The sequence below is a fragment of the Phyllostomus discolor genome, chromosome 5, assembly GCF_004126475.2.
Source record: "Phyllostomus discolor isolate MPI-MPIP mPhyDis1 chromosome 5, mPhyDis1.pri.v3, whole genome shotgun sequence".
Classification (NCBI taxonomy): domain Eukaryota; kingdom Metazoa; phylum Chordata; class Mammalia; order Chiroptera; family Phyllostomidae; genus Phyllostomus; species Phyllostomus discolor.
The window spans coordinates 141,742,964-141,770,124 of record NC_040907.2 but is presented as its reverse complement, the minus strand read 5'-3'; the positions used below and the strand labels follow the sequence as shown (position 1 = coordinate 141,770,124).

The 27,161-nt window shown below is 39.9% G+C and overlaps 1 protein-coding gene across 3 annotated transcripts in view; it reads left to right on the top strand.

Moving 5' to 3' along the window:
- The window catches only part of PRKG1 (protein kinase cGMP-dependent 1), a 1,342,121-nt gene that overhangs the window by 212,161 nt on the left and 1,102,799 nt on the right, over window positions 1–27,161 (top strand). The window contains exon 1 of one of the 3 annotated variants that reach the window (XM_028511228.2): window positions 5,613–6,067. The exons of the other annotated variants lie outside the window; for them this stretch is intronic. Coding sequence (XP_028367029.1) covers window positions 5,757–6,067 — 311 coding nt within the window. The 5' untranslated portion in view covers window positions 5,613–5,756. Of the gene's footprint in view, window positions 1–5,612; window positions 6,068–27,161 lie in introns of those variants that run through there. 3 annotated transcript variants of the gene reach the window in all.

Genomic DNA, 27,161 nt, shown 5'->3' with positions numbered 1-27,161 from the left:
GCAGTTCATTCATTTTATTTACTGATGAAAATGCAGTGCACTCAATATTCCATTTTGTTGTTTTCTTATGTTCTCAGTACTTTCCCACCTTTCTAATTTTAGTAAGTTCACTAACAAAATGTAGTTTTATTTTTCACTTTCAATTTTGATTACACAACATGTAGGGGAGAATGGTAAGTTATATCATCTGTTAAAAGCTATTTAATATAAAAGCAGCAACAAAAGATAATTGACTCCAGAACTATTCTCCTATAAGCCACACACTATCAAATCCATTTTCAAAAGCAAAATTACTTTTGCAAATGTTTTTGAATATTTTGTGGAAAATACTGATGCATTAACTTAGGAAATAATGTGCTTTAATATACCAGAAGATTCACTGAAATGGAACTGACAAGCTATAATTTATTAATGAGATTCAGAGCTATAATGATGTTCACACTCATGTATGTATTCACTGAGCTTAAAATGCAGTAAAATAATATTTTGTAAAAATAACATTTCAAATTCCATTTTATGCATTGAAAAATTTTCCTTAGGTGAAAAAATACAGAAAACCCAATATTTTTCTTCTTAGAAATCTTTTATTTCTTCTGGTCTCTGGGAACAGGAGGCTCTCTAACAGCACAAAGACATGCTCTTTTTGTTAGCTAGTGCACGGAATTTTTTGAGCACCAGTTTAGGCTGAGGCCCAACAATAACTTGCCATCATTTGAAGCTGTGGATGATAAGAATTCATTTCCACTAATATTAGGCATGACACTAATTTGGTATTAAACTCTAAGCACATTAGCAATTATGGTACAATGCACTATTACTTTCCAAGTCTCTGCAGTAAGTTTTTCATTATTAATGGTTTATGTTTTTTTCCTTTCCATACAGAATATATCACGCTCAGTAGTACAGCTTCAAAACAGCCAATTAGAATTTTTACTTATATTTATTTTAATATGCATTCCTGATGGCTGACTCTATCTACAAAACACAGTCATAAGAATATTATAATTCTGTAAGAGTTAAACACATAGGTGCTTGAAACACTGTGCTTTGTCTGGAGGAAGCCAATGTGTGTAAATTCCCGATTTCTATTACAATGAACCAAAAGAGAGCCTTGAATCCTTGTCTGACTCATCAAAGTGTAATTAAAATTCTATTGTTTGATTCACTCTCCTTTGCAGTCCAAAGACAATTCCTGAGGTGTATTGTTAGGCTTTTGAATAGGATGATTGCTTTCCTAAAATATATTTACACAAACAAATGCGTAAATGGATTGTAATGTGCCTAAAAGAATAGATATTTTTGTTACATATATTCCTTGGCTTTACTTTCCTATCAGTAACTTTGAAAGCAAAATTTGAAAATATTTATGCTAGAGAGGCTCAGCAATCCTGAATTAATTAAGGTGACCAACCATCCTGGTTTGTCCAGAACCATGGGGTACCTATGACTTCAGATTTAAAACTGGGACAGTCCCAAATGATTTTAGTATTAAAACCAGGACAACTTCAGACAAATGAGTACAGATGGTCATCCTAAACCCTGAAGAAATGGTACTGGAGTGAAGATTGTTTTAGGAAAAGAAACTTTAAAAAAATTCTTTCTCCTGCTCTTGCAAGATTTTCCATATTTCTTGTTTTTTCACTTCCCCAGCCCCACAGTCAGGCTGGTTAATGTTAAGGACACTCTTACCTCTCTGGGTCCAGAACTAAGACAGGAACAATGGCTGGAATTCCTGCACAAGGCAGTGAGGGCTGGGGGTAAGGGATTGAGCTCTGCATCAAATAGTCTGGATTTGAATCCAAGTTTTGCCATTTATTAGGTGGGTGATTTGTGCCTCTGTTTTCTTAAATGTAAATGGAAGTAATAATGATGTCCAACTAGGAGGGTTACATGAACAGTGCTTGCCATGGATTAAGAGTTCAAGGAAGTTAGTTATTTTTATTGTGATCTTGACTAGGATTAGCAATTTAGAGCAAACCAGTATGTGTATCAGTAATAGTAACTTTCATATCTAGATTCTTAGGGGTACTTGTTACTGCTGCGGATTTTCTCTGAGGGGTAGCTTCCATCACCTGAAAAGCTTAGCTATGTTTTTTTTGTTGTTGTTAGTTTGTTTCTTGCAATTCAAGATATGTGCATGAAATGGCAGAAGAAAATCCCAAATTTAGGATTGGGATTTTTTATGTTCTATGAAATGTTGCATCAGTGGCAGCAACAACTGGATGACAAAATTATCACGGTTCTTTCAGACAAATTGTAATTTTAATGAATGATTATAAATTCTAGAGGCTTTTTTGATACCTAGTATTATGATATAGCTGCATTACTGAATACTTTATTAAATGATTCTGAGATTTTTATTAAGGAAGGCATACAACACTTTCATTCACGAGGGTTGGGTGCAAAATTGAAGATCATCAACATGCCACAGGTTGGCCTGGCTACTGGTAGAACTTTGCTTCTGTTACAGTTACGACAAAGAGAGACCACTGAGAAGTAGGTTGAGAGTTGACTATGGAATTCTAGAGTGTGAGCTCGGCTCTTTCAAAACTGCATTGTTCTCTGTTTTAGTATCTATCATCGAGACTTCATCCAGATGGGCAGTGGGAGAGCTCAGTCAGTACATGTCACTCCACTCCATGGTTTTCCAGATTTGGGGCAGCCACTTCTAAATGAGCAGAAGTGAAACTTGTGCCTGATCTTTGGTCTTAAAATTTAGCTAATTAAGTTTACTGTGAAACACATAGTAAAATTTGTCTGTTGAAATTGAAATTGGACTTTGATTTTTCACATAAAATTGATTCCTAGCATTTGCCAAGTATGATGCAAAAGATGTCTAAGAAAATATTACAACCATGCAAAAAGTCAAGATGGAAAACCAGGTCCCTTGAGATCTAAACAACCAGTTGAGAACATGATTGAAAAACTTAATTAAAATATTTATTTTGACTTCAAGAACAGGATAGTCTAGAATTCCTAGGCAATCCAGAAATCCTAGAATTCTGGATTTTGGATATGTAATTATTAAGTATTTAAGGGAAAATTATTTTTTCATAATATAGGCTAATATAATCAAGTATGTTCTTATACTTTGAACATCTTTTAAGGTCAAAGTCAATTATAATAGTCATTTCTTCTTGACTGTTTGCTTTCTTTGCATTTATTACAACAGTTTCCTGACTTTCAATGAGATTCATCATAAAATATATTTTGTATCACAAGACTTCCATTTAAGATGAGAATGTCACATGGATATACCTTATGGTTGCATGTAGATATGATAGCTTAAGTAGTGAAAAAATGACATAACTTAGTGTAAAAAATGCACTCACTTCTCAAAAACACCTGAATATTTTTTAGTTGAAGTGTAATTTTGGGGGAGAAAACATGCTTTCATTCCTATTTTCATTTGTACATGTAGACAGGCTTTCTGCAAATGAAGAAGTTTCTTCTCTACTGTGTGCTGCTCAAAAGCTTCAAGTAACCCCATTGAAACCTAAAATGAACCTTAAAATATAATCCTGCTTAGCAGTTAACTAGTGATATTCTTTCTACGTTGCTCCTGATATATTTTTAGACCTAAACTTTGGCCTCGTGGACCCCTATAATAGATTGATAGGAAAGAGTCATTTAGTTTTAAACATTTTCCCACGGAATTAAAGAATTCCCATAGGTTAGAAAGATAAAAATTTGGCCCTTTGCCTGGAGGAAAATATCACAGAAGCTCTTTTAGAATAGTGTCAGTTATGCAACGCTATAGTACTTCTGCTTGGTTTAGTTTTAATTAAGACAACAATAGTTCAGAAGTATTATTTCCAGCTGTCGGTATTTGTAAGTTACGTATGTTTTGTGCATTAGAAATGAAAATGTTTTGGCAGTTATCTGTTTTATATATTGCACGTCCATGTTGGAGAACAGAAAAATTAAGTGTCTTATGTCATCTGTACTAAGAAAATTGGATCATAATCTGTGTGGAAGAATGTTTAGGATTGTATATCCTTTGCCATTTACACCTCTTTAAATCACCTTAAATCAGAGAGCTTGCTCACATGCTGTTTGCTAGCTCCTTCCTTCCTTCCTTTCTCCCTTCCTTCCTTCCTCTTTTCTTAGCTTAGATAGAAAAAAATTGTATATGCAAAAGTAAAAGAAAGCAAGTTTCTTTTTCTTTCTTTTTGAGACTAATATATGTATCTTTGGCTAAATTTGGATTCCAGTGAATAGTTCTGGATTATGAATTCAATTTTAAACTATTAGCTATTTACTTTGTTTTATTGTTAAGGAATGGCCAAATAGAGCATTGAAGTTTTTTATCATTCAGTGCCTAACAATAGTAATTAGAGGGCTGCTAATAAAGACACTATAAAATTGGGTGAGTTGGAGAAGATTTAGACAAATATTAGAAATTTAGGTATTAAGTAAATATTTGGATATTCTAGACATGTGTCCCAGTGATGGCAGAACTAACCTTAAACAGAAAGGATGTTACTTAAATGTCATCAGTTTAGGAAATACTGAGTAGGCAGGGGTGGTGGAATAGCTCCCTTCTCTTTATGATCTTACCTCATTTTCAAAGTTTGTGTCTTGCTATTTGAGTGGGAAGGTCCAGACAGACAGCTTGGTTGTCAAGGAAGTAGTGTTTTTAAAGGTATGGTTCAATTTTAGGATGATCTGTTTAGAGCTCAGCAACGATTTTTCTCATCCACAAACAATTCTGTAGACGCTAGTTCACGTGAGAGGATAGCAGAGAAGCGGAGTGGCCCCAGGGCCCAAACCCATCTGGCTTTTACCCTGAAAAGAGTTCATTAACCTGAGTTTGGGAGAGGTAGAAAGGACAACATTGAGCAGGAGAAGGCAAAGCAGAGTGACAAGGCTTAGAGGGGGAAAGTCCAAAGACCCCCTTCCCCGTCCCTTCCCTAAAGGCACCTGTGTGTTACGGGGATCCCTCCCAGGCATAGAGTGGCTCTTATCTCCTGAGGGACAAGTTTCTTTAAGCGTTAGCCACCTGTGTGCTGCGCTCCTGGTGGGAAAGGTGGCTTTGGAAAAAAGAGAGTTCAGACACAGGCTCGGGAGCTTTTCTTGGTGAGGCTGGGGGTCAATATACCTCCAGAACTCAGAGCTTTTAAGATGCAGAGCGCGCTCTCCCCTCGTGGCCAGGACTATAGTCTGCCGTCCTCAAGATTGGTCTGCTCTGGAGCCAGCTGACATCTCCCCAGTTTGCGCGGGTCCTTGCTGTCCTTTCTCATTCACCCCCACCCCCAAAGTGGCGCTCCCGCCTCGCTCCGCCTGCACATCCTCCAGCGTAGCCCCAGAGGGTTATCAGGCTCCCCACACGCACCGCTGGCTTCCTCTGGCGCCCAGCGCAAGTGACCCAGGCAGACCAACCGCTGCCTGGGAGCGTCATCCACGTCTGTTTCTTCTGCTCCCCTGTCACCACGCCTCCAGCTCTTCGACCCCCTCCCTCTACCCTGTGGCGCCCACCTCGTCTCAGGTTTGATCCTGGGTTGGACCTGCGGTTTTGCTCATCCGCACACTCAGCCTCTCCATCAGCCCCAAGAAGTGAAATCGGCACTGAAACTCTGGGTGGCTGGAGCCCTCGGACTGGGCATGCTCAGAAGCCAGGGCTGGCTTTGGTCTCAAGTAGGAAGCTTTTGCACTCCAGAGGCAGCGGCGACTTTGGGGAAAGTTGATCAGAGAGGGGAGGAAGCCCCAAGACGTGGAGCAGCATCTGGAAGGAACCCCCGGCAGCCCGGAGGAGCATGGGCACCCTGCGGGATTTACAGTACGCGCTCCAGGAGAAGATCGAGGAGCTGAGGCAGCGGGATGCTCTCATCGACGAGCTGGAGCTGGAGTTGGATCAGAAGGACGAACTGATCCAGAAGCTGCAGAATGAGCTGGACAAGTACCGCTCGGTGATCCGGCCAGCCACCCAGCAGGCGCAGAAGCAGAGCGCGAGCACCTTGCAGGGAGAGCCGCGCACCAAGCGGCAGGCGATCTCCGCTGAGCCCACAGCCTTTGACATCCAGGATCTCAGCCATGTGACCCTGCCCTTCTACCCCAAGAGCCCACAGTAAGCAGGGGTTACGCTCCGGGGCCATGTGGCTCCCTGTCGGTGGGGAGCTGCGGGTGTCTGTATTGTCTGTCAGCCCCCGCCCTCCCGCTTGCCATGTCTGTCCTCATCCTTCAGAAATGTTTCATTTTAACGGGCACAACTTGCGGGGTTGTGCACGTTTCTAGAGCCAGACTCACTGCACCTACGTTGCCTTCGTGTCTTTGTCGGATGTCAAGCTGTTTTAAAAAATATATACATATACATTCATATATGCCACCTCTCGTACAGAGAGTTTGAATGCTCCCCAGGTATGTGTCCGGTTGTGTGTATGTGAGTGAGTGTGAGAAGCGGAATAAAAAGCCCCATCTCCCAAATGCCTTGGCAAAGCTGCCGGGCCCGTAAAATCCTAAATGCAGGCTCATCAGACTTGAAATGAAATGCGTCTGCTATCACCCTTACTTTCCATGCTTTCGTGGCTCTCCCTGGCTTCTGTACATGCTGGCAGTTCAAGCCAGTACCCTTCAAACCTGATGATCTGTCATCATCCAAGTGTCAAAAATAAGCAAATGCGCATGTAAAAGGGACGATTTTTTGATTTCCTGAATTGGATGACATTTGCAGTCCACAAATGGAAGCCTAATCTGTTGATTTCTTAAAAATCTTTTTGTAACATCTGAGGGAGAATATTGCTTCTTTTCCTTAAGGAATTTGCATGCTGTGGCTAATGGGGCACCTCCTTCTTCCAAGAGGTTGCATGTTTCTAGGATCAAGCACACAGAAGTACCCTACCTGTATCGTCAGTGTACATACAGTTTGCCTTATTCCTGGATTCTGATGCAACCACTCTGGCACTGGTCTAGCATCTGAGAGAACTATGTAGTTCTGGTGTTAGTGGGCTTCACCACTTGGGTGGGAAAATTGAATGAAACTTGCTATACACCACTTAACTCAGAGTTCTTATGGAGTGTAAAGTGACAAGAACTTGAAGTTAATATAGAATGAGCACCTGAATAAATGGTATTTTCAATTACTAGATAATGACATAATTGATAAAATGAAGGATTTTGACACTCTATTCTTAACTACATCACAGTGGCTGGGTGAGGTGTTACATAATAATACACGGTCCCTTGGAACTCTTTACTTCATAAACACAAGGAACTAATAAGAGGAGGAGTAAATACTTAATAATTTTCACTTGTATTTACTATATTTGGGGAAGCTCGAGAGTATGTATTCATTATACTTTTGAAAACTTAGAGTTGTACCCATACTTTAGGTTCCCATTGAGCATGTGCTGTTATCAGGTTTGGCATTATGAGTTTTTATTCTGAGAGAGGGTGATGAAGAAACAGTAAGGATAAACATTTCTGACATTCCGATTACACCAAGTTGCCCTACTAGCTCAGTAGACTTAGATCTGCCTTGGAAATCTGAATGGTCTGTGTCTACCTCAGCTTTCTCTGGTAAATTAATTTGCAATCCTGATGGGCTGGCTCGTTTCAGCCAACCAGGCCCATGGCCATCTCTCCTGGGCCAAGGTTCACATAATGAAAAAGTAACTCAAAGACAGTTCGTTCCCTTCACCTTTAGGCATTCTATAGGATCTCCTTTGAGTATTTTCAGGACTTTGGAATAAGAGCAAACCCCACTTTTATAAAAAAAGACCATTTTTAATAGGTTTTATAATGAGGCATGATCAAGTTAGCTGATGACTGAGATCGAAAGGAATCTAGGCAGTAAAGGATGAGCTGAAGTTTTAGAAGTTTGTTAGTGCTTCACGTGAAGAACAACTAGATTTTTTTTAAAGCCCGTGGTGGGAAATGAAATGAGTGTGGCAAGTAATTCTGTTATAATAAACATTTTACCTATTCATCAGTGCTGTGCGTTCTGATATTTATTTAATAACTAACTTGTGCTTTGAAGAAGTCAGCTACTAAGGTATCACCACGATGGTTCTGGTGATTCTGAGCATTACTTTGAAGAAAATGATAGCATGTCTTCCAAGCTTAAACAATTTTGGAAAAACATCTGTTCTTTTTTCACACTTACATAAAGAAAACTAGAATAAAATCGGCTTAAGGGATACAGTGTACCTCTCAAGAGAAAGAGAAATATATTGTATGCAAAATGATTATCGTTACATCATTGGAATGATTGTACAAGGTAGCTCCACAAAGAATTAGGAAAACTTGCCGAAGTGAAGAATATGTGTTTGAAATTTGATATATTTCATGATAGTTTGATTATATAGATTTACTGTCAACAAGTGTTCGTCTTTATGTTTCATTTTTTGTGAAACTTAAATTTAGTTGTCTTTCTTAAACTTACACACAGGTTATCATGAATTCAAGTTAAAATGAAACCATGTAAATAGTACAAAATTGATTTTTCATGTTTGTTTTCTATTTTCTTTCCATTAGACATAGTTAACTGTTCTGCTCAACTATCTGATGAATGAAAATGTTTGTTTTCTTTTTGCTTACTGAGGTTGCCTTCTGAGATTAATTTTTGACACTTCTGTTTTTAGTGATTTTTGATCATTTAAAAATAATTGAAAACTAACTTACCTACTTTGGGTTTGAAATTTTCCCCATTAAAGTGGAAATTGGAGGGAAGACTCGGTCGGGTCCCAGCAGACAACCAGGGCCCTCCTGTTGCTCCTGTGAGGGGGAGCGCATTTACTGTTTGTCTCTTTACCACCTTCTTAGAAACAGCTCTTATGCACATTTTCTGTTATGAATGTGAAGCAAAGAACTGATATAGCAAATTGGAATCTGTATTCCACTGCTACCAAATAACTACTTGAGAATATAAAGCTATTAGTCTATATATTTTGAAATAAATTGAGTAAATAAATCCTTAAAATGACAAAAAAGTCTGTAATAGGTTAGCACATTCAACATCTGCTATTATAGTCTCAGCTCTTTACCTGTGGTAAATGTTCTGAAATCCTTTTTGTTTTTGCCATCATGGGGTTCCATGTGTCTTTAGTTGGGGCTCTATAGACTTGAGTTCTTTTTAGAAGTTGTTAGTGTCTTTGTATTCTTGTTAAGCTGTTGCTTTTCACTCCAGAGGTAGATGCATTTCAGAGAACAATGACGTTTTGTTATACTTTACTTTTTGATTGTGAAGTGCTGTGGAAGAGCAGAGGATAAAAAGAAATATTTTCTTATTTTTAAGGAGGCATTCATTTTAACAGGGTCTTATCTGAGCTTTAAAACCTTGACACTAGTATATCTCAAGAGAAATGGAATCCTCCTACAGGCTGCATGTTAAATTTTGTAGGAAGTTGAGAGAAGTCTAGCATTTTAGTATCATAATAGGTGGCATAATATTAAAGCATAGATTTCTTCAAAGGCATTGATTGAATTTCAAGTGCACCCTACAGCCTGGTTCAATGCTTTTGTGTGCCATGTACAAGCTACCATCAGGCATTAGAGGTGAGATATAAATAAATAGTGCCATCAAGGAGTTAACAAAGGGTTAACAATATTGCACAAGTAAATATTCTAGAAAGCGAAGTAAGGCAAATCACAGAGGAAATACTTAAGACAGTTAGCAAATATAATTCAGCTCATTTAATTTTATGGTATCAGAAACTTGTGTAAATGGAGATATTTAAAGTAAATACATATTTGGAGGATGGCCATGATTTAGTGGTGATGAGATTAGATGGGGTGGGGATGGAGAGGGCCAGCAGCCAAGGGACTGACAGCCTGAAGAACCAGAGGGCACCTCTGGAGAGTAACAGCAACTAGTGGCTGTACCAGAACACCACAGTGGGAATTGGGGAAAAGCAGGTTTAGGCCAGAGAGAATCCGAACCTTAGTTTCTATTTTACAAAGTAGATAAGAAGGCATTTCTGCCCGTGTTTAGAGTAATCAAGAGTCGTGTGGGTGTGTGTTTTACCAGAGGACTAATTATTACCCATTAGTAAAGCTCTGTATCTTGGAATGTCAGTCCAATCATCCACCTGCCACCAGCACAGTCCCGATAATAGACATTACTCTTCCAGCTAGGTAAGGGTATTAAATATAACCAGTCAGCAGATGATTCAAGCTCTTAAAGAACCCCAGTTCCACTCTTAATAGAAAACAAGCCCCTTTTCCACTCACCTCAAACTGTTCCCATTGAAAATAATCTAATTTTGTGCCACAGGCTAGCATTGCAGATTCCTCACATACCTAGGCAAATGGGACATGGGAACTGAACCTGAAGTTGATTTTTAAAATTCACTTTCTTGTTTTTGTGGAAGAGTTAAATTCCAGCTTAACCTTATTCTAATACACTTTCCCATTTAAGCTTCTTGTTAATTTGCCTTTACAGTCCTCGCAGTGAATTGGAAGTTGTGGAAGCTTTCATAAAAAAAATGTATGAGAACAGGTTGCTAAAACCCTATGAGGATATTTGGAAGCACAGCCGAGTGGTGTGTGCCCTGTGAAGGGGGCTTAGAATGAGAATACTGACAAGCCCTTAAGGAGAATAGCTCCAGAGACTGCCTGAGAATATAAAGGGCCAGTTTCCTTGCTCTGTGGGGCCACATTTCCAAGCTCATGCTAGTCGTTATTTCACTAAAGAGTTGGGTTTGGATTCCTAATGGGGAAGGGTTGAAGAAGGCAGACGATGTTTCTGTTGTTGCTGTCTGCAGGTTACAAGGCATATGGAAACAATTTTTCCCCTGTCTGCCTAGCAATGGAGGGTCTCCATGGTATCCTAGCAACCAGTTCCAACGCTGGTCTGCTGCTCTTTCTGCCATCTCTGCCATAGGTACTGCTACCCATCCCTGGGAACCAGACCGGCTGCTGGTATCCAGACCCTCCCACTCGAACCTTCCATGCTTGGAGAACACAAGACAATGTACTAAATAAATAAGCACATGCTGCAGGCAGCAGTGTGCTCACCAGCTTATTATGTGATCACATCTGTGGCACTTTGAATCCTAATCTGAATTGTTGAGCTGGCACTGGTGGCCACCCCTTCCCTGACAGCCTGTCCCGACTTCCTCGCACACAGCCTTCTGACACCACTTTTCTCCTCTCCCCATCTTCTATAACAACTGCTTTCCTCGGCATCTCCTCAAAATTTGTTTCCTGAGAAGTTCGGTATGTGCACGGACTGTTAGAACTCCCTAGGTATAATTTTGTTTGTAAGAGCAGAGAAATGTTCTCCCTCCAAAACTGTCGTGTAAATGTAAACAGTAGCACAAAGACTGTAGCTACACAAAACATATGTTTAACAAAAGGTGGGACTAGTATGATACTTCCAGAACTGTTTTGTTTCTGAATGGATTCATAGTCATTTACATAAAAGAAGCAGGAGAGTAGAGTGGGAAGAAGAGGTGTGTGGAGGGGGCAGAGACGGGCAAAACAAGATGAGTGTTGTTAAAGCTACGCCACGTTCGCAAAGAAGTTGGAAGTGAGTCATGGGCTTTGTAAAGCCATAAACAGGCAAGAGGACTGGAACAGAATTTGCAAGTTGGAGAGTACTTTGTGGATAGCCACAGAGAGGAGACCCCCAGATTAGAGTATATCAAATCTTGCATCCTCTGGGTATGGGAGCCTTACTGGGATTTTGGCAGAAAACCATTAAGATATTTCCCTTTAGGCCACTGCTTGTTTTGAATGCCTTGTATTGTTCCTTTCCAATATCCTGTAGTCTGATACCAGGCAGGGCTTGCTAGATTGGGGCAGTCAGAAGAATGAGGAGAGCAAGTCAGCACGTCACCGTTTCTGAACGAAAGGGCAGAATGGCGCTGCCCTTCATCATCATAACGGATGACACTTACTGAGCACTTGCTCTGTGCCAGGCACTGTTTCCTGTGCTTCCCATCGATTGTCGTTTTCATCCAACAGCCCTGTGAGGAAGACTCCAGAGTATCCCCATTTCACAGCACCGAGGTATACCGGCCCCTGAAGTGCAGAGAAGCTAAATTGCTCAAGGTCACACACTTCGTAAGGGGCTGACTCTGAATTGGAATTCCAACGCTGTTCTCCTTGGCCATTAGGTTCTCCTGCTTCCCAAAGGAGTGTGAAGATTAGGCAGTTGCACAAAAACCTAATGAATCACATATAGGCTGTCTGTCCTCGGGAGAGTGTATCTGTTCACCAGTAATTAAATGGGAAGTGAAGTACTTAGGAAGAAGTGGAAAAAATAAGATAGGACAGTGGTTTCCAAATTTTGCTGCCCATTAGACTCATCTGGGAGCTTTTAAATAATCCAGTGCTTAGGTTTTACCCCAAACCAATTAGAATTAGAATTTCTGGGGGAGGAAGACAGCCATTGGTATTTTTAAAGGGTTCCTCAGGTAACATTAGTGTGCAACAAAATTTGGGAACCACTCTGATAAGAAGACAATGGTGTGTGTGTGTGTGTGTGTGTGTGTGTGTTATTATACAAAGGACCAGGATACACTTTCCACTTAAAGAGTAGAATGTTTCTATTACCTAAAAATTTTCAGCACTAAAGTCTCGCAAAAGCAACCCCCCCCATTATAGGTGTATACTGTTTAGTAAATGTCTCATTGTTTATTCTACCAAATGAGTAATCATTACCTTACCTAACCCACTGGTTCTCAACCTTGACTGCATATTAGAATCTAGGTATGTCCCTCTAGGAAATGTTTAAACAAACCTTTCCTGGGGCATCACTTTCAGAGATTCTATTCCATTGCTGTGGGGTGGACCTGAGGTGTAGGTATATTGATTTAGCTCCCGAGGTGATGCAGGCAGGAGTGAGAACCTTTTGATGGAGCAATCAACTTCAGTTATTACAGGTTATTTGTGTTCCCATTCTTTGGGAAAGCACTTTCCTTGGTCCCTGTTACCAACCCCAATCCCCTGCTTGCAGTGGAGCCAGGCAGCTCCCACGCCTCTCTCCCCATAGCATCTGCACCTACCCTGCTCGCCTTGATCTCTGGGGTTACCTGTACAGACCTGGAGCATTCAGATTGCCAGCAGCCCTGTTCCATGTGTAAGTATGCTTCCTCTTTCCTGCCAGCCCTGAATCCTGGCCACTGTTCAAATATGACACATTAGGATCAGCCATCGTCTCAAGTTTGTTTTTCACTCTCACTGGGGCAGCTACCTTGTTAGCTGATAAGACTGTTTCCTTGGGCTCCAGATGCTTCTATAAAGTTGAAATATATGAAGGTGAGACGATGATGAGCCCCCACTGGAAGAATAGTACCGGGCTTGTAGTGCCTTTCCTGCTGGTATGTGATGTCTCTGCAGCCAGCTACAGTGTTTTTTTTCCCTACAGATATTTTATCCTTTTAAGGCAAACAGCCTGAGATCAGGCTGAGGAGTACTTTCCAAGGAGGCTTCAGAGAAAGCAGAGGGAACGCATCAAGCTCTCAGCCTCTTTTCCGGATGGTTTGGTTGGAGTGAGCAGATCTGGGGGCACTGCTGGCGGCTGAGAGGTCTGAGAGAACACCCTCAGTCTCTGTCTGTGCCTGGGGGAGGCTGGGCGGGGTGGCTGTGAACTCCGACCCCCTGTGGTCACAGCCTCCCTGCTGCCCCATTGCCAGCTCTTTGTGTCTCTTTCTCACCCTTTTTCCCTTTAGAGTGTTAAAAACTCCTCAAGATGTTCCTAACTGTCTCTGATAGGACCCTGTTTACTTTTATAATGTAATCATTTTCTTCTCAGGTGAGGATCAGCCAACACAACATTTTATATAAGCAATGAAAATAGCTAATATAATTGCAAATACTTTTTGGTAAAATTACTATTCTCAGAATGGGAGTCAGCAAGAAGCTCTATCATCTCTTTCCCCCTCCTTCTAAAATATGCAAGTGTGTTCAGCTGACATCATGTTAGAGGGGAGTGGATGTAATACGGCTGCCCAGAGGACTGGGGGCATTAATTATGCAGGGAAGTTAATCATAAGGAAAGTAAACACTTTTGTAATGAATCCAGCTTCATGTGGTGCATTTGGTTATTGGGCCTAAATGGGAAGGATAACAGGAATTAACACTAATAAAGAAACATGAACAAAAGCCTGTGTTCACTTATATGGCTTAGATGTTAGTCAGTGTGATGGGCAACAGTTGGTGTTAGGACACTGTTTCTTAGAGGTCTTATAATCCAATTTATGAAAGGATGGGCATTAATATAGGAGAAAATTAGTGACAATTTAATGCCAACAGATACTATTGTCAGCTGCATCAAATTAAAAAAATTAATTACCTTTGCCTGTCTAAAGATCATAAATGCTAATTAAACTTCTCTAGCATTGCTTTCAAACAGATGTAATTTTATTGACTTTTTATAGGAGTGGAGTAACTTAAGCCCAGCAAAAGGGGAAGTAATAACTTTAATTATTAATATGTGTCAAAAGCAGATCTCCTAATGCCATTGACCTTCTAATGTTCAGTTTTCTCACTTCTAGACCACACCTGCTCTTTAGGAGTGGCACTGAATGTCTTTGGACATGAAGTAATTATAGTATCAGTTTAATTTGGTTACTCATATTAAATGTCGGCGATGAAAAATACACCTCAGTGAAGCAACATACTTGTGCTAGTTTCTGAAACAATTGTAATATGATAATGTGAAGCTTTCACCAAATTTAGACCAAGGAATAGTGAGATAATGTAAGAGAAAAACATCTCTTTTCTGGATGTACTCTATATCATCTTAACAGTCCAGCTCTATCAATGAATTATGGTTTTCACAGTGCTTCTAAATCTGGAGTGAGAGGAAAGAAAAGAAGATTGTCATGACAAGAAAGCAAAGCAGGAATTCCGAATTTTGCCCCTCTGCAGTTAATGCTGCTGATGGACTGGAGTGTGGCTCTTCTGTTCTCTGCTGTGTCCGCAGGTGGCTGGCAAGCACACTGTACAAGCTAGCACACCTCCACACTTCCGTCTTCATAAGACGCACTTTGCCTCAATCATCGGTGGCTGAGTAACACGTTTTATGTTATGGCAAGGCAGAAAAGATGGCCTTATATTAGACTTATGCTAGCTTGACAGAATGTCACCATATCCTTTACGGAGGCATATTAAACATCAGAAAGTGACAGGTACCATTTTGCTTGGCCTGTGATGGCAATTCATATGTCAAGTGGGAAGAGAGAGAAAAAATGTGTCGGAATAAGCCCTAGAGTGTCCACTTCGTGGGCTACAAGGCATGGCCACACTATTTGAATCATGGTCTTTATTCCTGGCCACTGCTATCCCCTTATTTGGGAACTGTCTGAGGGTACGAAAGCTCAGGAGATGAAGTCTGCAGACACTCAGGAAAGTAAGAGTAGTTTTTGGCTGGAAGGTCCATTCAGTGAATTCCTCTTTATTTTGAGTAGATGGATTTTATTTAATAGATCTTTTCCAGTTCTGAATTGTCAGAGGAAAACCTTTTCTTCCCTCTTCCTGCATAATATATGGTACGTTGCAAAATGAAAGACTTGCTTAAAGTTTCTAGTCATTCATTTAATACTTACCTTTATAAAAATGTAGTGCTGAACTCCATCATACATTTGTATGAATAATGTTTCTTGTTATAGGTCTGAAAAGCTTTAGCATTTTGTAGAAGGAACTATGCTTTGACCTTTTGTTTATAGTGGTAGTCTTGATTAGGAAATAGTTATTTTTCTTCAAAAATCTCATTTCAGACTTTTTGTTCTTCATAAAAGGAAAACATTACATGAAAATTTATAATCTATCTTACTCTGCCCCCCAGATGTTTTATCATTAGTTAGTATGGAGACCATATTCTTCTGCTGAAAACAGGAAACAAGAACTAAATGATTCCTTGTTCATGTAGCACTGAGTGGCATACTACTAAATGGACATTATTTTGAAACGGTCCTCATGAAAAGGAATGGCAAGTGAGTAAAACCAACCCCTGTGAACAGAGCATCTTTTATTAACTTTTTGTCACCTCTTTGCATACTTCATGTATTCATCTCATCTTTGCCTTTTCTTTGCTCTGCGAAGGCATTACCGCATTCATTCCCCTTCCATTTGAGTTTTGGTGGGAAATGCCCAGCCTAAAAAAAGTGGGTTTTTTTTGATAGAGAACTACTAAAAGAGTAAATATATAGTCTCTGGCTTTTGAAATAATAGTAATTCAAGAAAAAATGTTCATGTTCAGAAATGGAGAATTCAGGTACTTAGAAGAATTATATATGTGTGTTTGAGTATTTTTACATGTTTATGAGTAACTATGAGAAATTATTTCAGATAATTCTGTTATTTGAAGTGTATTCTATTGTTTCCACTAACTTATATTTTATCTATAATATAATCATGCTTCTTTGAAGCCATCCAGAGTTACCCTTCTATATCTTCGGAAATGAAGAAACCGAAAGAACTTGTACTGAAATATTTTGGTGAAGACACTGCAAGATGCAAGAGGTGAATGAAGTGGAACACATTCCCAGCACCTTCATCCTAACATATAGAACAAACACTGCCCATCACAGAGGCGGCCACCTTTCTCAGGTGACCCTTGCTCAGCTGGGGCTTGTCATTTGGCACCACCACTGAAGTCCTGTGCCGTGTCAGTCATTTGTCATCACGGAGCTGTGCTCCGTCTTCTGGGTTCCTAGGGGCTCCTGTCAGTGTGATGGATGGAAAATAACTCAAGGATCCATTTATTTGTCTTGGCAAGAGTGACAGTCTCTGCTAGGTGAGCTGTGAGGTTATTAAATAATATCTTGGTGAACAGTTACTAGTGAGTTTTTAAATCATCTGTGGCAGGTACACCACCCTGCCCTGGTCTGTTCCTTTTTGACTTTCCTCACTAGATTTCCAAACTTCTTTTGATAGTTTGGTTTATTTCCTTCTCATCCTGTAAGGGAAGAACATAATATTAAAAATGTCTCTTGTTCAAACTAGGCTCACTTTTTTTTCTTTCTTTCTGGACCTAGAGAAAATGTTTCTCATTTTCACAGAAATCCTTTATAAAGTGAAGGCAGTAATTGTTACATTTTAGCTTTGTCTTTCCTGTCAATTAGTGATGATGTTTATGATTATAATGATTACTAAAAATATTTCTCTTATTATATGCTGCATATGCTCTCTCAGAAAAAATAGATACCATCATCCCATTTTTTCAGATGGGGAAAATGAGGCAGAGAGAAGTTAAACAACTTGCTCAAAATAGGACAGTGGGCGAAAGCCCTCAGACAGAGGTCTGCTCTAGGGCCCCGGCTTGTTCTCTGTGGTCTCAGCTGATCATCCCAGTGACTCTCTTATTTGTTTGTTTGTTTAATTTTAATTGTTGTTCAAGTACAGTTTTCTGCCCTTTACCCCCATCCCAGCCCCCCTCCAATAACTCTTTTTCTTTTTAACACAAGTCCTATTTTCCATTTTCTTTTACAATTTTGTTTCTTTTATGTAGTCTTGGGAAAGTTTTCATATACCCATATTTTTGTATGCATACACCCATCTGCCTGTGATGGCCATAGGTGCATTCCCTTCTGGAGACTAGCACACCTGAGTAGCACGACAGTTCTGAAAATAACACTGTGTGTCTGCTATATTCAAATTGTTATTGAAAACAGCTGCTCACGCCTACAGCATTTTTTGCTGTATTATACTTGTACTTGCATATTTTGTTTTGTTCGATTAAAAATTTTAATTAGTCTGTGCTTATCCCTTTTGAATTAAATCTTCATTTTAGAATCCATTGCTTTAGATTATATACCAAACAGGGTACTGCCTTTTCAGGGGCTCTTCCAATGTGGATCGGGCCCAGTAAACCCAGGCTGGAGTCATGTTTCCAGGTTTTGGTATCTGACTTTATAATACTGTGTACTTTTTCTTCTTCACGTCCGTCAAAGTTTAGATTTCTATAAGTTGGTCATTACTTGACTAACATTAACTTCCCCCCAAAGGTAGTGAATTCCATGAAACATGAAAACAAAGCCAGTATTTTTTTTTTTTTGCTCCACCTTATAATCTGGGAGCCCAGAATAGGGCTGACAGAGCCCTTAAAAATTCTTTGTCAAAGGAAGGACAAGCTGAAGCCTTTTCATTTTCTTCACCCTTGGGTGCTTCATCTTTTAAATTAAAAATAATTTTTAAGTGGTAAACTTCTGAAACTTCTGTCACTGGGCTCAGGAGAGCTTGGCGGCATGTGCAGTTTGGCAGACAGAGTGTTTCACAAACTTTTGAACTTGAATGCCTTGGCCCACCATTGTGAGATTCCCTGTGTTCCTCAAGTTCATCACAACCCCTGACACTTCCTACTGTGTTGTCAAGTTCATGCCCTTAGTTTGTTTTACTTGCCTTGCCTTTGAAGACGTTTGAGTTTTTCACTGGGGATCCTGGAATTACATAGTTTTGAAAAGGCCCTTTATTCTGAATAATCCATAATTCTATATGATCTTTCCATGGAAGCATACTTGTCCTCTAACTTAAATAAATGTCTTGTCTCAAGCTCTGTAACACAGAACCTTATAAACTGGAAGAGTAAATGGGTTGATTGCTGAGAATATAAGCATGGAATTAATGGAAATAGTTATAGGAGAATCTTTTCAAACTCTTAATTTTCTTTACAGATGCAACCAGGAAGTTCACTTAACAAAATCCTGTCAAGCTGAAAATAATAGCTGGCTAGTTTTGACTATGCAAAAATTTGTATAGATCTTAATTTTGTGAGATGGTAGAAATCATCAAATTACTTGCCTCAGAACTAACCAAAATAAGACAGGGAAAATTTAGAGGCTAATCTTTGTTTGGCATATTGTCTTTTGGCTTTTTAGAATAGAACTGGGAATAACCAGTCCTAGAAAGTTTTTTTTCATCTCATCATTTGCTTCTGTGTGTCTGAGGTTATTTTCCTAGAAGGCCTCTCTACCAATGCAACTGTAATCTTGTGTCTAGCAAAATGGGGCTTGATAACAACTTATATTCTTTAGCTAGAAAACTGAATGTGCGTGTGATCTCATTTTTGCCTCACAATATCTGAGTGAATAAAGGAGAATGGATCATCTTCATTTCACAGAAATGATTATTAAGGATCAAAGAGGTGAGCTGAAACATCTCCAATCCAACAGCTCTTGGTGACAACACTGTAAACACCATAGGCCATCAGATTCACTCCATCCCCCTTTCCAAACTATATGCAGTGTCAGTGCATTCAGGAGATCTTCCTTGAGAACCTAGTGAGTCCTGTGGTTCAGCAGCGCATTTGTGCAAAACACAAGCAGGAAGGCTCAGAACATAGTGTACAATGGGTAGGGGCTTGGGCTCTGAGTCAATTGCTGTGTTACTGCTTAGTAGGTGTGTGCCATTGAATCTGTCTGACCTTCCTTTTTTTTTCATTAAAAATGGAGATTGAAACATATGCCACGATTAGAAATCATGTTTGTGAGTCCCTCAGTGCTGGCTCCAGATATGAACAGTATAAAGAACATAAGACATAAGCTGTTGGGATTACCATTATGTCATCATTTTAATTGAGCTTATTATACCAAAGTCTGTTATGAAGATGCTATAGCCATCTCTCAGACGAACTGAAGAGCATGAGGTAGAGAGAGTTTCAGTAATGACAAGGTACTAGAGCAGAGACCAATGCAACTCAACTTGGCTTTGCTAGGTCTGATTCAGAGGAAAGTGGCTTGACAACAAGAGTTCTATGTGACTTCTCTGTGGGCTAACTGTGGGCAAGGAGGGGCAAACAGAAGCCACTGTGAAGTTCCATAATAATGCAGTTTATTTCATCAGGGAGCAAGCTGCAGGTCCACAGAGAAATTAAGAGTTGGCCAAGTTCGAACTGAGATTTATGTATTAAATTATATTGAGAAATCATAATGAAAGTAGTTGTAATAGTACCTGAAGAAAGAGCTAGCTAGCTGTCTGTGCTGCCAAGACAGGAAGAATACTTGGCATTATTCTTTGCAGATGAATATTATGGGAAACCGTAGTGATGTTGTCCTTACCCTTCATTTGAACACATAGGGCCATGGAACATGTAGAAGTTGGTACTGCTGCTCCGGAATACTGCACATTGTTGAAGACCCACTGCTTTAACAATATGATTTTTTAATCAATCACAAGTATTTAGAGCAAAGTGCCTTTTCTGTTTCCTGAAATGTCTGCATAAAAATTATGCACTGGTAATGGATTTCTATTTGAAAACCATTCATTCAGGACATGAATATTTGCTGTCCAGGCTGAGAAACCATCAGATGCAAAATATAATCTTCGCCTATAAATGCTCTCTCTTAATGTCCTTGATATTGCATCTCGAGATGTCTTTTCAAAAACAATGTGATTGTGGTGAGAGCAGTGATAACGGCCCTGTTGGGCTGTGGAGGAACACATCAGTGGTCTTGGACAGTTTCTCGACAGCCGTGGTGATGAGCTGGTAATGGAAAGCTTTAGAATAAAAATAAAAATACTAGTTTATTTTGAAATGTGTTGTGTATTGCAAAAAATATCATCTTAACAGTTTTATTGAGGTATAATTCATGTACCATAAAATTCACTCAGGGTTCATACGTGTGCAGCATAATAATTTTTAGAAAATTCATAGAGTTGTGCAACTATGACCATAATCCAATTTTAGAACATTTCTATTACCCCCAAATTACCTGGGGCCCATTTATAGTCAATCCAGACTCCACCCCTGCCCTAGGAAATCACTGATCTGTTTTTTGTCTTTATAAATTTACCCTTTCTGTACATTTCATATAAACAGGTATCTTAGCTTTCAGATTTTTTCCTCTCACTTGAAATAACTATGCCAGATCAATTTATAGTTTACTCAATGTGAAGATTGAGATTTAGAATGTTCAGATTGTATTTATACCCAGGACATTTTTTGCTACATTAAACATCAAATCTCATTTGTGTCAGAAAGGTTCAACTGGCTGATGTTTTGTTGTTGTCATTGTTGTTTTTGGAGTAATACAGAAACTGAGCAATGCAGATCCAATGCAGATCTTCGTACCTAGATCCAATGTGTTAGTGTGGTTAACATGGTTAACAGTAATAACAATAATAGTAGCAGGTTTCCATTTAGGAAATGTTTACTGTATTAAGGCATTCTACTCGGGGATTAATGCAGATATTTTTCTAATCTATTTTCATATTAGTTTGAAAAAGGTAGAGAATGTTCACTTCATTGCAGCAACAAACAGAAGTGAAGCAAACTCAGAGAAATGAACTAACTCCTCAAAGCCTATGCATTTGGCTGCTATAGTGAGGGGTATGGTGGTAAGAAGGCTGTGTGGCTTATACCTTTCTACAACTTCCCAACTCCTTCCTTTTTTTTTTCCAGCACTGACATATATCCTTGAAGTTACCCTCTCACTCGCCACTTTAGCCTCCCATGATTATTCTGACAAGGAGCAGTAAAAGAAGAGAGCATTGGTGTGTTAAAGATAAGCGCCGGTCCCTGAGGGAATATAGAATTGATTAAGGAGCTATTCATGAAACAAGAGAGGCAAAGACAGAGGAGACATTTGATTGATAAAATAAAGGAATGGACACATGTATAGGAGAGAAATATAAGACAAAGGAACTTCACAAGGTTTGAGAGGAAGGGAGAAATTTCAGTTACCTAGATGTGCCTGAGGTAGCGCTTTCATGAAGAGGGTGGGTGGTTTCAATAAAACTCTCATAATTGTGGAACCTTTTCAAAAGGAAGAATTCTAATGGGTTCTTGTGCCAGTGGGGCTGAAAACAGATGAACAAGACAAAGTGACCTCTAGTGCAGGTGGGCCTGTCCCCAGTGGGGCATAATAAGGGAGGTGACCTTGGCTGACTCTAGTTTCTCTCAGTAAAGACCCTGGCTGCCTTCATGCTCCCGAAGCCTTCACTCTGATGCCATTCAGTGCTGTCTGGTGCAAAGGCTTCTGGCTTATGAGCCGATTGAGAAACTTCCCCGAACTGTTGCTCACTCAGCAGTGAAATGAGGGCTCTGTTAGCTTTCTTCCTTCGTGTACAGGCACCAGGAACAAAGTTTCAGTTTGAGAGAATAAAGAAAAATTTTACTTTGAGGATTCACTGGGGATTGATCAAAGGGATTTCAGATACGGTAAACTATTTCACGTGTTTGCAGTAAGCTACAGATTCAAACTTGAGTCCCACAAGTGGTTGGAAAACTTAAATTCCATTGCACTAGTTGGAATTTTCTTAAGTAATAATAAAGAGGGTGATGCTTGTGTAGGCAAACCAGTTTTGATAAATATGTACATATGAAGCAACTGGGAAATTAAAATATTATAGATACACATATTGTATATACATTCATGTACAGAGGGTTTAGAACAGTTTCATAAAAATGTGAATGATACAACAAGATTTTCAAAACACTTCATAAGTCATTGAGCAGGTTGGTACTGTTTTTCCACGTTTTGTTCATTTGCAGAATACAGGAGGGTGGGAAGAACATAATAGATACAAAGACCTCAGTGGTTCCCTGGACTAGGAGCAGCAGGGTCCCTTGGAAACATGTTAGAAATGCAGATAGGTAAGTCTCATCCCAACTCATTGAAACAGCAATCTTGTGTGAGAGCCCAGCGACCTATGTTTTAACAGTCCCCCTGGTGATTCTGATGTGCCTGAAGTTTGAGAACCCCTGAAATCATAGGATGGAGACTTAGGATGGAAGATTTGATACCACAAATATGATTGAAGGCAGCTCATCCCAGTGCCCAGAACATAGGAGCAGGGATTCGTAGTTAAGACCCTCTTTGCATGCATTCTGCTACCAGTGGGAATATTCCCTTTTATTCAAGTCTTCCTGGCTTTTTACTTACATGGAGTTGTCTCTGCTCACATTAGTCTGTAATGATTTCTCTTTTGGAATACCCTTAGGTTTGAATTCTTCTAGGTGTATTTTTTTGAAACTGGAGGGGGGAGGAAAAAATAATAATTTTCTTCCTACCTTTCTAAATTTTTCTGGCTGGACTAATAATCAAATTAACATGAGTCAGAATAACAGGAGAGAATGACAAAATTTATTACATATGTATGCACAGGGGTTCCCTAAGTGTTTGTGACCAGAGGATGATAAATCATGCAGTTGAGGCTTATATTCCAACCTGGGCTAAAGAGAAGGGGGAGGGGCTGTGGTTTGGGACTTGAAAGGGCAGGAAGGCAATTTATATGCAGATAGAAAAGCAAATAGGTGGTAAATAAATGTCTTCGGACCATCTTTATCAGTGAGATACAGAGAGGACTTTGATCACGTGAGCCTTGTTAGGTTCCTTCCCATCATACCTAGTTCACATCAAACTGTGGTTACCCATGAGGGTATCTATTCCTGGAGCTGCTCTTCCATCTGAGTTCTTTTAGGCAGTTACGGGGAAGGTCAGGCTTTCTTCCTGAGCCTTTTGTTTCTTGAAAGTAACCAGCTTCAGATAACCAATATCCCAAAAGCATGTTTTGGACTGGCAAACTATGCTTCCCCTCAGTTCTTAATATTCACTCTGTTTCATTCATTATTACTTCATAGACACACCCATACACACGCACATGCAAACACACTGAGGTGCTACAATACTTCCTCAGAAGTACTTTCTCTGAATAGAGAGAGTATGGTCACTTTCGCCTCAAATATTTTCTATTTTGTTCCCTGGCCATGATTTCTTTCTTCATAACGTCATTTGACATTATTTACTAGTTTTCTGTTTTTTGTTGTCACAGAAGCTATCCTATGAACAATGAATGAAACATGTCTACCCTGATCTAGATTGTAAACTACAGGGGCAGGGCTTGTATCGACATTATGTTAGAAATACGAATGTAAAGAGATTAGTGTACTATCTGGGGCATAGGAAATACTCGCATAGTGTTATAATTTTTTCACTCTCTCCTCTCATTTTTCTTGCAGCTCTCAGCTTCTAACAGTTGTTTGCACTGAGGCTGCACTTGGGGAGAGATGGGACAACTGGGACAGAGTATTAAAGTGTAGTATTAGCAATTAGAAAACATAATGGAATATATCAGTGTTCTCCATGTTCTGATTTTTATGTGTTTGTTGAATTATTAATGTTTGGTTTGGAGTTTCAAATAATAAGTAGAATTTTGTAAAAATTGAAATATAGGAGCTCCTTTTCGCATAGAATTACCCTCATACTTTATTGTGAAACAATTAAAATCTATAATATAATACAGGTTTATAATTCTCAGCTGAAATCCTCAGGTCGCAATGTGCTTTGGAATTCAGATTCCCCCCACCCCACCCGCCCTGATTCCTGAACTGTGACATGAAAAAGTATTCATAGGATGGATTCTGTGACATCCCTATGGTATTTAGGGCAGTATTTGAGAAACAAACATATCTGTATTTCTTCAGCAAAACATATGAATATTTAAGTAACTAAATAGAAAAAATAAAAACTACAGAATTTGTCATGATCACTTCAGGTTAGGCTGTGTGAAAAAGTAAGTTTCCTAAAAACTTACAAGACTTTGGTTTTTAGAGTGTTTGATTTTAAATTAATCCACATAAGAGTTTGGACCAGTATAGTCTATAAAGGGAGTCTGACATTTACACCTCAGATTTTTTTCAAAAGCTGTGTTAGTCACCAATTAATGGTTGGGGAACTGAAAACTCAGAGAAGGTAAGCAATTTGATCAAGCTCACAGAACTGTGCACAAATGAAATGAGGTTTGAGCCCAGGTTTGCTGGACTCCACACTCCTTGTTCTTTCCAGTACAGAGCACTGTCCCTCAGTGCTAACTCACATCTAAAAATAAAGAGCCCCTAAAGATTGCTTAGTGCACCCCCTTCATTTAACAAATGATGAGAAAGAGGTCTGGAGAGTTTGTGATTCTGGGTGACATCACTGGCAAGCAGCAAAGCTCAGGCTCAGGAGACATGTACTCTCTCATTTCCCATGCTGACTTCTAATTTCTAGATGTTTCTAAATTACTGTTCTTGGAAATCACAGTTGTTGCAGATGTCAAGGCAGTTTTCTAGCAGTTTCTGTTTCCTGTATCAGCTCCCCAAAATGTTTTGATCAAACAGTTTGGTTCTCCGTGTTTTTGTAATCAAATACCAAAGTGCTTGCTGGTAACGCACACTTTTCTGAGGTTCAAGCTGGGGGCTTTATTTACTTGGGCACAGCCAGCGTTGTGTTGTAACTCCCTGTTTCCTTAATTGCCTTCAAGAATAAAATAAGCAATTTCATTTAAAATTAACAGCCCCAATCTTTTTCTGCCTTATTCACGGAGGGAAATCGTATAGTTAACTGCAATTTCAGTTATTTTCAGCGCAACTTCAAGGGAATTCTCTGACAGGAGTCAGGCAGCACGCAGGGCTTTGCCACTCTCAGACAGACTCGTGTGTGCACGAGTCATATAAGAGCAGGGAGATGCCTGAGGAATCGCTTCCTGAGTCACAGCAAATCATCTTGCTGCCTGCCTGAGCATTGCACAGATTTACACATCTTCTGGGCAAGATTTGGAGGTGCCGTATTTTGGTAAATGAAGGGTTTGAAGCATACTAGAGAGCTTCACATTTAAAGTAGACATAGAGTTCTTTATATTGAGGGCAACTGATTCAAGGAAAAACAAATTCAGGGCTTTGGGCAGGCTATAAGCATCTGGAAAACTTCAGATGTAATGTTTTTGCCCCTTCTCCTTTTTTCAGAGATAGACATGTAATGTTTTTAACTGTGGGCTTTTATGATTTAATGTGTTATCACATTAATATGTGATATTAATATAGATTATTAATTAATATGTTATCTAATTTTTAAAAAGGATATACATGTGATACCATTATGTAAGAATTAGAAGTAAGCAATGCATCATTTTATTTAGTAAATTTAGTAGATTTTTTTAAAGCTACATAAAATTGTGGTGCAACAGCTTGGGAGAGATTGAGTTGGAGGGAAAGGGAAAGAGGCAAAGGTGAAGGAAGGAAAGACGGGGATTGCAAACAGATCCCAGGCTCTGTGCCATGAGCTCCTGGTCCCCTATCCCCATTATTCTAATCATTGAAGCTAAAGAGATTAACCCTTACTTTGTGTGTGTTCATAGACTGTGTGCTTAGGCACTATGAAGAGTAGTTGCTAGGTCAGTAGCCTAGTCAACATTCCTGCCTGGTCCCACTCTGGCAGAAACTGGAAAACCAGTACAATGTGGTGAGTGCTTGGGCTGTGAAGTCAGAGAAACCTGAGTTCACATCTCCACCACCAATTGTACCGTTACCTTTCTGCACCCTGCGTTTCTCATTCATAAAATGAGACACAGCACAGTTACTCTGAAAGTAGACCTCCCAGCAGGATCTCAGCTGTGCCAATCATGTGCTGTGTTACTTTAGGGAAGTTGCTTATTATCTCTGTGCCTTCAGTTTCCCATCTTAACACAGAGGCAGTAATTGTCCCTCTCATATCTGTGCTGAAGAATTACACAAGATTATATTTGTAAAGCACTTATAATAGTACCCAGCACATAGAAAGCACTCAGCAAATGCTAGGTCTCTTCATCATTTGATTAAACCAATGGCTGTCACCTGGAAGTGACTTTGCCCCCTAGTGGGACACTAGGCAATGTCTGGAGGCATTTTGTTTGTCACAACTAGAGGGAGAGTAGATGCCAGGGATGCTGCTAAACATCCTACAATGCTCAGGATAGCCTCCACAACTAAGAAGTATCTGCCCCCAAATGTCAGCAGTGCACTAGCCTCTCTGGCAGCCTAGTTATCTTAGGATGAGGATTCTGTTCCCTTTCCTCTACCCTGGACGGGACACACTAGCCCAGGTTCCATAACTGGCCTTCTGGTAGCTATAGTGATCTCCCTCTGATGCCAGTTCTCACTGTTGCTAAGTGTTGGGTGATCCGTTCTCTGCTCTCTGTTCTGGCTGACCCACAACCTGACATGAGTACGCCTGATGCTGCAGGCCAGCCACCCCAATTCTGACTTTCCTGCAACCAGGATACGTGTTGGAGGAAGGCACACAGGCCATGGTTGGAGCATTTTCCCTGCTTCCCAGGGCTGGCGGTGTCACACTTTGTGACACTTAACAGAGAGATTCTCAGTCCTGCTTCCTTCTGCTCCCAGTTTGCCTCCTTTTTGGGAGGTTTTCCTCTTTGTCCAGGGTTCTCGTTCTTCCTCCGAGCACTCCATACCTCTTTTTCCCTCAGAGAAGCTCATTGCTCAGCAACTCCTGACTAGACCATCCTGCTGGGAGACATAACGC